Consider the following 15,261-nt stretch of genomic DNA (forward strand, 5'->3'; position numbering starts at 1 on the left):
ATTTTTAGGAATTTGTAACAATTTCTTAACAAATAATAGAAAAAATTTAAGGTTTTATGGATTGTTTAAGAGCAGATATTCAATATTTAGTTCTTATCTTGCATAGCAAAATTGTTTTGCAAAAGTTATGCAGCTAATATTTTTACCTTTTTTAATGTTTTTATTTTAAATCCCTCTTTTTTTCATATATAAATAAAAAAAAATAAATAACTATGAAATTATTTAGAAAGGGCCTGAGGTTGCTAAAGATATCACAAGTAATAAGATCTAGCAGTCTTGAGTACCATTGTACTAAATAGTTGCAATGAATCATCCAAGAAAGTTTAAAAAAAAAATTCCAATCGAAAAAATTATAAATAAAGATCCACTTCAAATTCTATATACTTGGAACAGATGTTAAATGTTAACTATAAATATTTTGGATAACTTGCCTTAAGTACCAGTTGATTCAATACTCTTTACAGTCTATATTAAGGCGGCATCTAAGGAAAGAAAAATGACTTGGGATTTTAGCATTTATTCTTTTATTGACTTACAAAGTATTGAGAAAATGGATAAAAAGAAAGAAGTCAAAGAGTTTTGTGAAGGAGGAACCGATGGAGATATAATACATTTCTTATATTCTAAGGTCTACCTATATCACTTACTTATAACCAGTATTTGTTTGAAATTCTGAAAAAGCTTTAAATGCTGTATTCTTTCATCCCATAACTTGTCCTATCCATGCAGTGAAGCCAAAATTCTATCGAAATAATTATAGCAATTCTGAAGATATAACAATTGCTTGCATTTATATTCATGACTCTTATAAAACATTTTATTGCCATATGTGAAATTTTACTCAATATGGACAAGGCAGGACAAATTTTGGAATGGAACCCCTTATTAATACTTTCTTAAAGATTTTTAAGTTATTGTGATCTAGCAGTATTACTTAATATGACTAAAGCTTTTGACACCGTATCTCTTTTGAACACTGATTTACTTACAATTTTAAAAAATTACAAGCTATGGTGGGTTTTGTAGATATTTTTTAATAAGGAATAGACGGTTATATTTACAATGTGGAAATAATACAAATGTGGAAGGAGAAACCACTTCATGGGAGCACTACAATGAGACTAACTAAGATTATGTCGTTAAATCAGTGTCGAGCTTACAACTGATACCAGAAACTATTTTAAATGACGAATTCCAAATGAAAAAACCATAAACGACGATGGATGCATATGTATGTCGAACATCAAAAACAACAGAACAGCACATCACGGGAAGGTGCAAAGTCTTTGTCGCCACTAACTACAAAGAACATCATGATGCAGTAGCAAAAATTGTCCATCAAGAACTATCAATTAAATTACATTCATCAAAAATCGAGATAGTACCACACTATAAATACACTCCTAGCTCCATCCTAGAAAAAGGCCAGTATAACATATTACAGCTAGCTACTTACCAGTGATTACTATACGACCAATGGACCCTAACTGAGTAGACATTATATTTGTCGATAAGAAGAACACCGAAACGACGTTTATTGAAGTAAGCATTCTCAACTATAATAATGTGGTGTATGAGCATGTTGAAAAGATAGCAAAATATAGACCTTGAAGGCCGCATTATAAGGCAATGGATAAAGCATGAAGTTTGTGCGTTATTAATTATAATTGCAACAACGGGGGTTGTACTAAACTGCAAAAGCCTGTTAAAGTTGAAAAGTAAGTAAGTTGTTCAAATTCTATCACGCCAAGAATTAGGTTGGACATTTGGATCGTATAACATCTGTTCACCATAATAAAGTCTGTACGATTTCTAGGGTAACAAACATCTGAAAAACTCTCATCTGCTTACATATATTGTATGTATTGCGATTGCATTTAATATTTCACTTTAGAAATGAACAAATAGACATTATGCTTTATTTTTTGGCTTTCAGAAATCATCTCTAGGACGCATCACAAAGATAAAACAGATGTATAATGATTAAAATCCAAGCTCAATCTCATGAACCTAATATCGTGGCAAGTTATTTAATAATATTAAATAATGGAATTATACAGCAACAATTTTGTGCCCAGTGATATTTTGCAAATTCTTATCAAGAAATCTTTTTTCGAACATTTTCTTGTTACTAATAAAATCATTCTCAAGCATTTTATTACATTCTCATATGAATTGCATGCTCCATTTACAGAATCCATCTTAGACTTTTAACCAAAAATACATGCAATATTTAAACTCATTTACATTAAATATAGAGAATAAAAATAAAGTGAATAGTATACATGTTGTTTGTTATTGAATATTTTTATATCATTTTTATATTAAAATTTCGGTTACTGTTAAAAATATATTTTGCATATTTTAAGGTTTTATCCAAGGTTTTATTTTATAACTACTGTTTAGTATTATTTATTATACAAACACCGTATTAATTTTTTACATAAGTTAAACAAATATTTTTAATAGTGACAGAACCTTATACAATTTACAAATTATTCCCCATAATAACCGTACCTAGTGCAAACTAACCTAAAATTGATTCTAAATATATTTTAAAGAAAATTGTAAAAATAAACAGAGACAAAAAGAAAAAACCAGCACAATAATTGATAAATACTATTAGCGTCTAAATTAATATTAGCTTTCAGGGTCAATTAAAATGGTTTATGTACATAAATATCAAAATAGTCCAAGTTTTATAAGATATGTTTGTTTCTTGAGGGCTAATAAATATTAGTTGGTAAAAAAAGCAAGGATTACTAGTGCGGAGGATAAAAAATACAAAGGAGATTATCGGGTAAATCCACTTAGCGGATCTCTTCGACTTTTTTTCTATCTATTATTTCGTAAGTCCACTCAAGAAAGTAAATAAAGAGCTATAGAGCTTAAATAAATAGAGAATATATTATTGAGGTCTTACTTATTGCTTTTGTAAGAAAAAACTATCGTGGAAAAAAAAACAAGAGAAACAAGAAAGAAATTAATTGCCTTTATTTTGACCGTAGTAACAAAATATTTTTAGTTAAATTTTACCCGATTAAACCTGATTTTTAGTTAACAAGAACGTTTAAAAGAGATACTATATTCTTTGTTTTTTTTCATAATTCTTACAATAATTTTTCTATTCATCGATTGGTATTATCACTTGCGCGTTATTTTAAATAAAAATTTTTTATAGAGGGTAAATATTTATTTTAATACAAATATTTAAATTGTCCCTAGAAAAGAAAATAAAATAAACAGCAATCTTATTAAGACTAACGCTAGAATTTGATAAGATGATTAAACAAACATACAATACAATATTTATCGCAACTGTATAACAATTTAACATTTAAAAAAATGCATTTTTAATTTACTATCATGAAATAAGTCCATTTGAATAATTATTTGGTTTTTATCCATATGCTGAAAATGCAAGGAATGTAACACAAATGTACGGGTGCTGCATAAAGAAAGATCCATTAAAATGGTAAATATATAATTTAATGCAAAAATATACGGTTTGTCTACAAGACGCAGGACTTCATGTTGGAAAATCACGCACTGTTCCTTTTCAAATAAAATGACACGTGCACGTACATTATTAACCTGACACCGAGCTGCTACTTTATGAAAAGCAAAAATATGCATAATAACGGTATATTTCAGCTTGCTTTATACATATTTTCAATTTATTTTCTAATTATAGAAGTATGTATGTACTAAAATGGTAGAGTTTATATTTCTCATTAAAATTAAACAAAAGAACATACAGTCTCTTAAAAAGGTTTTTCTAGATATGGATTTCTTTATTGTTATATGGTGTTTATACTAGATTTCACCTATAAAAAATATAAGAAAACTTGATTTGTCTTTAGTATTTTGGAAAATATTAAATTTTTGTTATGATCTTTAAAATAATTAATTATAAATTATTTATCAGGTATCAAGGCCATTTAACGAATCCAGTAGTGACCTTAAAGGTCAAGTTGAAAATTATTTTAAGGTAATTTTTTAAGTGAAAACACCGATTTCTTACAGCGACAAATCTTTAAAAGGACGTAGAATCACATATTTACATATATGTCTTGATCATATGCCTTAAGAGAACCAAGTTCACCTTAAAATGACTTTGAACTTGAACCTCAAGAAAATAGAAGTTAACTGTTGGAATTCTCTTTGAAAATTACTGAGAATGCACCTTTATTCTTAGACCCAATTTACCTGAGAGCAATTTGTCGTTCCCGGATTTGTTTATACCTTATATAAATCGGATATGTATTTTGATGTTTCGGTATTAAAATAATCACTAGACTTTCTTCTCCCTTAGTTCGACCCTGTTTTTTTTTGCATGACTTAAATATTAGTAATATTATTTTTGACTCTAAAAACAAATTATTATACCAATCTTAAAATTGAGTCCTACAATTTTTTAATACATCATAGAAATGTTAAAGTAACAATGCAAGAAACAAAATAGGAAGTTTTTCAAAATACTTTGCATTTTCAAGCAATTCAGTTATGCCTTTCCAAAAAATATATTAATTAATAAAAAAACATTTTAGTCCGATGGAAAATACAGGTCTGGATGAAACTAAAATGTTTGACCATAGCAATTTTTTTGCTGAATATAATAAAACAATTAAATACATAAAACGAATGAAAAAAAAAGGGCTGAAATTAAGGTAGAAAAATCAATAATTATTTAATAAATTGAGTTTTGGCACATTTTGTAAATCTCAAAAACTAAAAGGTAATTCAGAAAAGTTGACAACATCGAATACAATGGAAATTGATAACTGTTTTCTCATTTACCTTGCAGCTTTCTTTCATTTCCGAAAAAGAATACTGTTCTGTTGAAATACAGGTAGTATCGACTATTTATATTTATTCGTGCTTTTCCTTGAAATTCCAAGTAAACAGCTCTAAAGGAATATAGTTAATTAGACGTTTACAATCTTAAAATACGGAATATACAAAGAAAACTCGTAATTTCCATGCAAAATAAGTTGCGGTTAGTAAAAATCTTATGTTAAATTAAAAAGATGAGGTTATAAAATCAAGCCTTTTATGTTAAATAGATTTAGAAGTGAATAATAATAATTCTAAAAATATTTCAGGAAAATTTTACTCAAATATTAAAAAAAAATATCGAATAAAATATTGATGAAGTCAATTTTTGGGTGAATTTATTTAAAGTGATGGTATATTATAGTGTTATATAAATATTGAATTACAGACATTAATAACAATTTTTTTAAATATTGAATACAACTATTGTACTGTAACAATTTCTAGACTATAAATATAATATTTAAATTAACTAAGATATGCTATAAGTTCGTATTATAAGCAGCAATCAGGACATAACAACTGCACTTATAATTTACTATATCGGGTAAATGCATTTAAAATTACCCTAAGATGAAATAAATAGTATGCTTTTAGTAACAATTATTATATAGTTTTATTTAAAAAAAAAATAAAAATATGGTGTTTATTTCTTAATATATTATATTTTCAATGTGCCAAATATGGGATGCTAAGGTACCTTATTTTCATGTATGCGGGAGAATCGAAATAGATCTGGTCAGAGCTTTGATATCTCGGTCTAATAAGCACTAAGATTGTTGCACTATGCAATATTTGCGTCAATTTAAAATTTAAACTAATATTAATATTGTATCGGAATGATATAGAAAAACAAAATTACTTACTTAAGGATCACCGCTGTCTTTATGATGCATTTAAGAGTGTGTTGTCCTTAGTTCATTTAAATTCCGTAAAGAGAATCCGAAGAATCTTTTTAATTTTAATAATTTTCATCATTATTAAGATATAGGTATCATTAAATATAGAAATATACAATAAATATAGGCTGTCATATTCATAACACCTCAATGTGCAATTTAACTACTGGATAAACGAGTTGACTATTATTCTTTATACAAACAATTTTTATTTTAAATTCAGTAATATACAATTTTACACAAAATATTTTTTTTATCAATTTTTGTATAATATACATATTTAAAACATTTTTAGGGAATTGCGGTTTTGAGCTCTATATGAACAAGCAAATATAGCCAATTTCAAAATTATTTTACCGGTTTCAGTACAATAATAAATTATTGGAAATCCATCCATAGTTCCCCTGAGTCTATTTATTTTCCGGCAATAATGGTAGCGTTTTGATTTACGTAGCCAAACTGATATAAATAATAAATTAACTCGCTACAACTTATTGTTTTTGTACATGTGATATTGTTGAAATTGAAAAATCGTATTTAAATCAATTGTTCTTATCCCTAATTTTCAATCAAATAGCTAATTTGACTTATATAATATCATATTTATATTTGGAGTTAGATAAAGAAGGTTCAGAGATATGGAGTACCAATAAAATTATCAAAGATATGGTTTCTCAGGATAATTTATTTCTTTTACTATTTTAGACAAAAATTAAATCAAGTTTATAAGAAAAATAATCAAAGATCAAGGAATAAGTAAATAACTAAAGTTAAAACCATTAAATTTAAGTATGGAATTTACAACTTTCACAGAAAGTATCAAGGTAATTTTTTTATTAAAATTGTATACAACTTAAAAGTATTAAATAAAAATATTTAAAATATTAAAAGTTTTAAAAGCGTCATGCACCTCTTTGCAAGAATCAAGAGAAGCCGTTAAAAATGTGAAATTTTAAATATCTTTGTTTCAGACTATTTTCTATGTAATTTTGTTTGAGGAAATAAACTGAACAAAAAATGGAAGCATATTAAAGATCAATTTTCTGTGGAACTAGCAACATGTTCTCTTCCACTGAGTTGTTCTCTTTAAATTGTTTTAATTTTGAAAGTTACAGTAATGCCTAAAAAGTTAAAAAGGAAATTTGCCACAACTACCTGGTCATACTGAAAACCTTACAGAAAGTGAAACTGAAAGGGAAGAGTCCATTCAGTTAGGAGTGGAATTAGACGAGACCACCTTTTTTTCATTGAAGATGCAGTACCTCCTTAACCAAAAAATGCTAATTATGATATCGTAGAAAATGCAGGAAAAGAAAATACTGATGTACTTTTCAAAACAAAAAGGAATACTGATGTATATTTTATTACCACAATTCTTATCTAAAAAGAATAAAGGCCCAAAATCAAAGAGAACAAATAAGAAAGAAGATCACCACTTCTTTTTTAAAAGTCTTCTCTCGAGGTTAAGAGCTGGTTGAACAATTACAATTTTCAAGCCTGCTAAATAAGTTTGAATCTGTTCCATCTACAACTGATCGTTCTTCAAACGCATCTGTCGGTATTTATTCAACAGTATCTATCATCTAAGTCAGTAATTGAACTACTTCTATAGAAATAATTTCTTTACAAGGAGAATCTGCCAGTCTCATTTTCTCAAATAAGGAACAACCTGATAGTATGTCTGGTACTTCGGAATGTTCCTTATCACTATCCTTTTTGTTTTTGTTTTATTTTTGTTAAACCGAAACGAAAATATGTAAATGCTAGACGTTTTGTTAATAGTAACGCTAAATGATTTTTTGTTGGTATTTGAAAGTGATGAATTATCTTTCTTCTGAATGCTCTATAATGGTGCTGACTATAATGGTTATACCATTTTTTAGTTAAAAGATGCTTAACTTTTTTCAGAACATATTCAAAAGGTTTTATAATTTATTCTGATGTACTGAAAAAGCGACAGTGATCATTTGTCAACGCCTTGAATGATGTATCCTCTCACAATTTATATAAGGAACACAATTTTTTTTCTTGCAATTATTTTAGTTACAAGTTATCCAGGGCAACAAATTCATCGTCAGATGAGCTAGACGCCATATTGATGCAAAGATTTCACTAAAACTGAGAAGAGGCTGATTTTATTTGTTTTTTTTTCTCGTAGGCACTATGTCCGCACTAAGTGCCGAAATTCAAAACTAATCAGTACTGGTTTTCGGTAAGCAGGAAGGCTTCCACAGTTTTTTCGCCTTAAAACTCTGTTTTATAAACTTTCCGAAGTTATGTTGATTGATTTTTTTAATTTTCAATAATAATATATATTTTTTTCAATACTAAATAAATTTGTCATTTCACAGGAGCATCTACCCCAGTCGAAAGCATTTCACTACGAGCGCTACTGCCAGATACAGATCTTTTTATGACTTACGAGGGTTCAACAACGCATCCCGGCTGCTGGGAAACTACGGTGTGGATCATCCTTAATAAACCCATTTATATTACTAAACACGAGGTAAGAGGCAGAAAGCTACGCTTGTAAGCCATAATCTATGCTAGTAATTAACTAAAAACTCCCAGTTTTTCACTTTCTCTAAAAGCATTTGTTCATGAGCTTGACACATACGTATATATGTATACTGCATTATAAACTGAAGATATTGTTTTCGTAGTTATTAGGCTTTTCTTAATAATAATTTAATTTAATTTGATTTGAGAAAGCACACATGATTTTGAGTTTTTTACATTAGAAAAAATAATTGCGCGAGAGCTGCAGCTGCAAGCTTTATTGAAATCCATCCTGAGCATTTTTTGACCCATAAAAGTGTGTTAGAATTATGGAGAAAGTTTACAGAAATCAGAGTAGAGTTTTGTGAATATTTCTGAAAAAAATTGAACAACCCTGACTTATCCTTGTACAACATTTGCTTTTCTAACAATAACCCTCATTTAATTTGTGTAACACATATCCTTTAAAACGTCCTTTAAAGGTGTGGGCGGGAATTCTAGGCAATCACATTGTTGGACCTTTTTTCATACAGGCCAATTTAAATGGTGAAATTTATTTAAATTTACTTAATAATGTCATTAGATCCCAGATTACAGATTTTAGAAAATAACCCGGATTGATTCGAAGACTTTCAAAATCCTTTAACAAGATTTCCTATAAGAGATTTTCTAGATATTACTTTTCCTGGTCGATGGAAGGAGAGGCCCAATACTGACCAGCACGATGACCTGATTTAACACTGTTGGACTTTTTTCTTTGGGGACACCTAAAATCAGTTGTTTATAAGATGCAGCCAGAATCACTTGAGGATTTAAGACAACGAATTGCAGTTAAATGCAATCAATTAACACCTGAAACATTTGTATCACTGCATAGAAGTAAACGACGCTCAATTTTGAACAATTTATAAGATAAATTGTGCTTTGTAAAACATTATTAGCTACTTTTAGTATTATTATTAAAAAATCACAAAAGGTTTCTTGCTTTTATCTCAACCCGAGTATATTACCGAATATTCCACCAAAAAATTGCCCGTTTTCAAATTAAAACCAATTTTTTAAATTAATAGCTGCTAATCGTACTTATTTTGCGATTCTCTTTTTTAAACTCCACTACCCGCTTATTTTAAACATCTTCAATAGTATTACTTCAATAGTATTACTCAAGGTCAAAAGACCTTTGAAATATGGTCAGTCGACAACCCTTGCCATTTAACAGTTTGAGGATGAATCTTACCCCCGCTTAGCGAGTTAAGTGGCAAAGCTAAAAATAAGCGCAAAGTGATATAATATTAACTTATAAACCTTAGTGATATAATTTTCAGTGTTCAAGTGATCGCATTAAATTATATCACTGCAGAAAGTTGCATTTAGAACATGATGTAAAAATCTCCAAGGTGAACATTCGTTTATTCGTACATTATTCTTGTATATTTAAATAATTCATAGGAGAGGAATTTATGTATGGAGTATGATTTAAAACTTTTTAAATAAAAAAGTGTTGGAGGTTAGCCAGTTTTGATGGTGAAATCTATTAAATAATGCAAATGTAGTTTCCTTCCATTGCTGATATTTAAATTTGAAGTTGCATTTAAATAATAAGTAATGTAAATAATAAAAGATATATTAAATGAATACTTTATATAGTTATTTTTTAATTTATAATTTTTTTAGATGAACAAACTATAAAATAACCGCCATATACCATATCTTCATAATCGAGCAATGATAAAATTAGAACATCATTCGGCCAATATTTAATATAGACCTTTTAATCGAGCATGAGAGGCCTCACTTTTATTATTAACATACTATTATAAATCTCCTAAATTCCAGTATAGTTATTTTAAAGGTATTTAGTAGTTCTGTACCAGGGTGAAGTTTGTTCATTATGGTGTAGAATAAAAACGCCAAATCTTTGAAAAAAAAATTTTTAATGACCCGATACGTTTCGATTTATATGACATGTTACAATCTACTTCTTTTTAACATTTAGAGTTGCGGGTAAAATCAACAGTTAAAAATAAATTATACACTTACATCAACTTTCACAAAGACAGACAAACTATAGCGACATCTTTTGACATATTCAGTCTTTTTCCGTCTATTTCCAAAAAACACTTGGTATATTATTACGTATTTCGAAAAAAAAAATATTCTAAGAATAATGGCAATGCATTTGCTACTTTTTGTTTTATATTCATAGAAAAATCATTTTTTTTTAATTTTAAAAGAGGAGCCATAAATGTGTTAAAAGTTTTTATGAAGTAATCATGGATAAACAGTTTCAATTAGTTTTTATTATTTAAATCTTTTACATGTCTATTTAAAATCTTCAACCCAGTATTTTTAGCATTTACTTAATTTTTTTAAATAGCACGTTACTGACACAACCACTTTAGAAATACAGTTTTTTTCCTATAATATAATATATTAAATTAGTTGATAAATAAGCCCAAAAGAAAAACCTAAGTCACCTACTTAAGCGTATTTAGGTAGTAAATTAAAGGTAATAAAAATAAATAATAATAGGGAGCCTTGTAATGACACAACTACCTATTTTTTCAACTGACATAACGCATCATATTTTATCAAATGGCAAATATGCCATAGTAATAACTATTTGAGAATAAAACAACAAATGTTTTCCATCTTTTTTGGTTAAACCGGAATTTTTGGAATTGGAAAACATAATCCAACTATGTGTCCTTTACTACGTGTGTCGCCTCCATAAAAATTTCAATCCAGTTGGTTCATTCAGCGCCGAAATATTGAGAAATATTTTGTGAAATATTATAAAACATTTGGAAGCTGATATATCAAAATGATGTTGAATTTGTTTTAAATGGCTATCAAAGGACGATTTTCAAAGGTGAACATTGAGAATTAAAATGTTCTTTAATTCTCAGATTAAAACAAAGGATTAAACGTCAAATATGTTTTTCCAGCATATTTTGAAACGCATTTAATTTAATTTATATACTTCATTTTTATAACAGTTTGGTTTTGTCTTTGATATGGGAGAAAAGGTTTTAAGGTCTGTACATACTTAAGTAAATAAGACGCGTTGGGTTAATGCCTATACCTACGGCGCAATATTTTATTAAGTCATTCAGTTTTAAATTATAAACGTAACCGAATTAGGCCAAAGTATGTAAATCATTACTAATATTAAACGGAGAATCGTCTGCGTAATATTGCAAATTAGAATATCGTAGGCAGTCTATATGAGCCACATAACTAGAGAAAAGTAGTAATGTAGATTCCGAAATATACCTGTAGTTATTGGTAATAAATTTGAGTATTCTTAATTTATATCCTATTCCTATTATCACTTGGGCTCAGTGACAGCGACCTTCGAGAAAAGATTTAAAAAAAGTAATACTATATTTTGAAAATCCAGACTAGTGTAATTTATCTAGTAGTAATTTATTATCTATGATATCGAAGGCTTTACTAAAATCCAGCAGGATTTATCACGTTATTTATTTCTTTAATGTAATTTTTGGCTCTAATATCGTTAGTAGTCCTATGATTAGTATGACACTTATAACAAAACAGTTTTACCACTAACCAAAACTCTTTATTTTTATCCTCTACATGTATTTTACTAGCGATGTAAGCATCTAGGAAGGAGATTTACACTTATTCATTATTCATAGTCGAATTACTTGTGCTAGTGGTATATCTCTTGAAACTAAAGTAAGGCCTTAAGATGCTATGTCTTTTCTGTTATTCTGTTATTGTTCAGGATTCTGGTGTAGAATTCTGGATACTCACAACAGCGACCACCAAAAATCTGAAAGCATTTGATAATTGGCTGTATAAGAAAATGCTCAGGATAGGATGGATGTCACAAAGATAGAAGTACTAAAAAGAAGGACAAAATCTATTGTTTTCAATTAGACGGTCTCTGATCTTACTGGTGAGGTGGCCATGGTGATGGTTTGTGAACGTTTTGGTAAATGGCATCTCATTGTACAAGTATGGGGTCGAGTAGACAATTAAGTTCAGTTTTGGTCTTGGGTGCTTAGTTTACTATAGCAAAGTTAGTCAAGATTCCAACTGATCTTTTAGCAGATATATATCCAATTAAATACCAGTTATCTAAACTAGTTTCTTGGGTATGTAGGGTATCTTTCAAGTAAATATCAATAAAGATATCAAAGATTGAAAACTTTTGATGGGATATTAGAGAAGGTAGATTTCCACCAGGAAACCGATTTAAACATCGCGTTTAATTTTTTGTGACCACAGTTTTTATACAAAACATTTGTTTGCTATATTAATATATTAGATTCCAGTGACATTTACGAGTCTACTTGGTACTCTTTCTTTTCCAGAGATTATATTTATTAAGAATCTGAGAAGTGTTGATGGATCTTATCTACAGGTCCTCTTACACTAACTTTTCTAATTTCTTATTTAGAGAATTTTAAAGAAATCACGTTATTACCTTACAAATCAGATATCTGATTTTTGAGGTAAGCAACAAAAGCTACAAAATAACATATGCTAAAAAATCTTTTAAATAATAACAATAGAATAAAGGTCTAGTCTCTAGACTGTTTATAGGTTAAATTGCGTTGGGACTGTAATAAATAGAGCAGGAGAACCGCTATCATTCTCTTTTTACCTTGACTTACGAGTTGTTATTGCAAGTTCATACTCTAATTTCCACACCCAAGAGTTATGTTAGCTGAGTCAGTACATACATTAAGCTTATAGTCCAGGACGATTAGACTTTCTCTGCTGAAAAAATCCCATCTGGCTGTATTTTTTACCAGAGCTTCTTTTTGACATTACAAATCATCCCTCAAAAGTCCCCATGAATCCAAGTCGAGCTTTTTTTTATGGGGGGTCAAAGGTCACAAAAAATACTTTTTTACAAATAACATCGAAACTACCAATCCTACGATAAAATGAGCTATTACCTTTTTTGTTCAGTCTCCACAAAAAAGGTCTTATGCATTTTTTTCGTAAAGGTCATTTTTTTATAGAAATTTTATTTTCAATGTTGGACATTGAAAATATTGTAAAATATACTTTTTTCCACGTCACCATAGAGGTAAAGTACCAGACGCGTTTTTTTTTCATGTGGTCTCCCCAATAGGCCTAATCCACGAAGCTACAATGAAAATATCAAGTATATAGGATTTTTTATTTAGTCATCAGTGTGACATGATGACACATCTTCCAAGTCTTCCCCAACTTCAAGTGTTGAGCACAAAAAATTCATTGGATCTAAATATTTATCAAATTCAATGTTTTTGGACTCTTCATTGTCCGATTTTATCAGAATTGTCCATGGCAGTAGCCACAAATCGGAGAGCAGTGTAGTCCAAGTTTCCTACATCCGCAATTAGCTCCACAACTTTTCGTACAATTACAAAGGATTGTGTTTAATAAAACATCAGGAGCAGGTGGAAATAATGTTTGTATTGGCTGTAAATAATTATCAACCATGGTCCATCCCCAATCCAATGGATTTAAATTCTTACCAAGCCATTTCTGGACTTGATAATAAACACGACATAAATTTGATTGAGCTGCACTCGATGTTGGTGGTAGCATTGAAAGTTTAACAGCTTTATCGTATCTTGTCGATTTCGCGAAGCAATTATATCGATGATGGTCAAGAGATTCTTCGCGCGGTGGAGCACCATATACCGCTAATAACGCTTTGATACCGCTTGTGAAAATATTATCTGGGGAGCATTGTTCCTCGAACATTTGATTTGTAGGAGGATAGTAATCGCTATTAATAGGTGTGGATTAAATATCTTTGCGAATGATTGCTGCAGCGGCCTTTAAAATTCTGAAACGTTCTTCTTTTTCATCGTATTTGCGATTTTCATACCAGGTTTTGTTCAAGATATCATGACGAACATCGGAGAAGCAAATCATAGTCGAACTTCGACTCTTCGTGGTAATGCCGATTTTTTTACCGTACTTTTCAACGAGTTTTGATTTCACGGTAACATCGTCAGGAACAAAATCTGTACATACCTTTTTCGATTCAGATAACGTGAATTGACAGTCATCATTATTTTCGATGTAATGAAAAATTTCTTCCATTGCTGAAGAGATCCTCATATCTTGGGGTCTCACTATGATATTTCGCATTTACTGCTACTAAATCTTCTTCATAAATAATACGATTTTCAACTAGCCTACCAAGAGAATCATTACGCTTTTGAGCTGTAGCAAGCACTGTCGATTTAAATGTCGATGTGGAGACCTTCTTGATTTTTCGCCGACTACTCATAGGAACTCGTCTTTCATGTTCTTCAGAACACTCCAATCCACAAAATGAAACAATTTTTGTCGAATTCAAATTGCTCGCTCTCGGCAGAACGCATTCTTCGCCGAGGAGGGCTAGCAGTCGAGGTACTGGAGACAGCATCTCGCTCCCTTTTAGCCGCAGTAATACTACTTCCAAGAGTATATTCCTTGCGACACACCACGTGTACTTTTATCGAATCGACACTCCGCAAAAATGCAATTTTTCCATTACTTCCCTCGATACTGGCGTCACGTAAGGTTTTAATATCGCGCTCGACACAAACAGTTGCACCGTCTTACAGCGATTTGTCGCAAATTATGCAATTTTCGGCCGTTTCTCGATAACTAGGTGAATAATATCACGAAAAAACTATGAGAAATCATTCTACACGTCTGTTTACAACTGAGAATAACAGAATACTGGCCTGAAGACTGGTCAAATGACGTCAATGTCCCACAGCCAGGTATACAGTGACGCACATACGACCATAGAAAAAAAGGGCCAGATGTGCTCTAGGTCATAAGGGGGAATACCTATAGAGCCCCTACCATAAACATTCAACGAGAAAACGATTTCAAAACACGTTTTGACTCGAATTTTATGATTTTTGACAGTTACGACACTTTGACCGCAATTTTCTGCAAATCGAAGGTCTTTACGAAAAAATGCATAAGACTTTTTTTGTGGAGAATTTCATACTGAACAAAAAAGGTAATAGCTTATTTTATCATAGGATTGATA

At 29.8% G+C, this 15,261-nt stretch overlaps 1 protein-coding gene across 3 annotated transcripts in view; it reads left to right on the plus strand.

Moving 5' to 3' along the window:
• Positions 1-15,261, plus strand: part of LOC126740910 (carbonic anhydrase-related protein 10) — a 340,228-nt gene that overhangs the window by 277,154 nt on the left and 47,813 nt on the right. For all 3 annotated transcript variants that reach the window (XM_050447094.1, XM_050447095.1, XM_050447096.1), the window contains one exon: positions 8,087-8,241. In XM_050447094.1, the coding sequence (XP_050303051.1) occupies positions 8,087-8,241 (155 nt within the window). The remainder of the gene's footprint in view (positions 1-8,086; positions 8,242-15,261) is intronic.

Source organism: Anthonomus grandis, chromosome 10 (genome assembly GCF_022605725.1).
Source record: "Anthonomus grandis grandis chromosome 10, icAntGran1.3, whole genome shotgun sequence".
Taxonomy (NCBI): domain Eukaryota; kingdom Metazoa; phylum Arthropoda; class Insecta; order Coleoptera; family Curculionidae; genus Anthonomus; species Anthonomus grandis.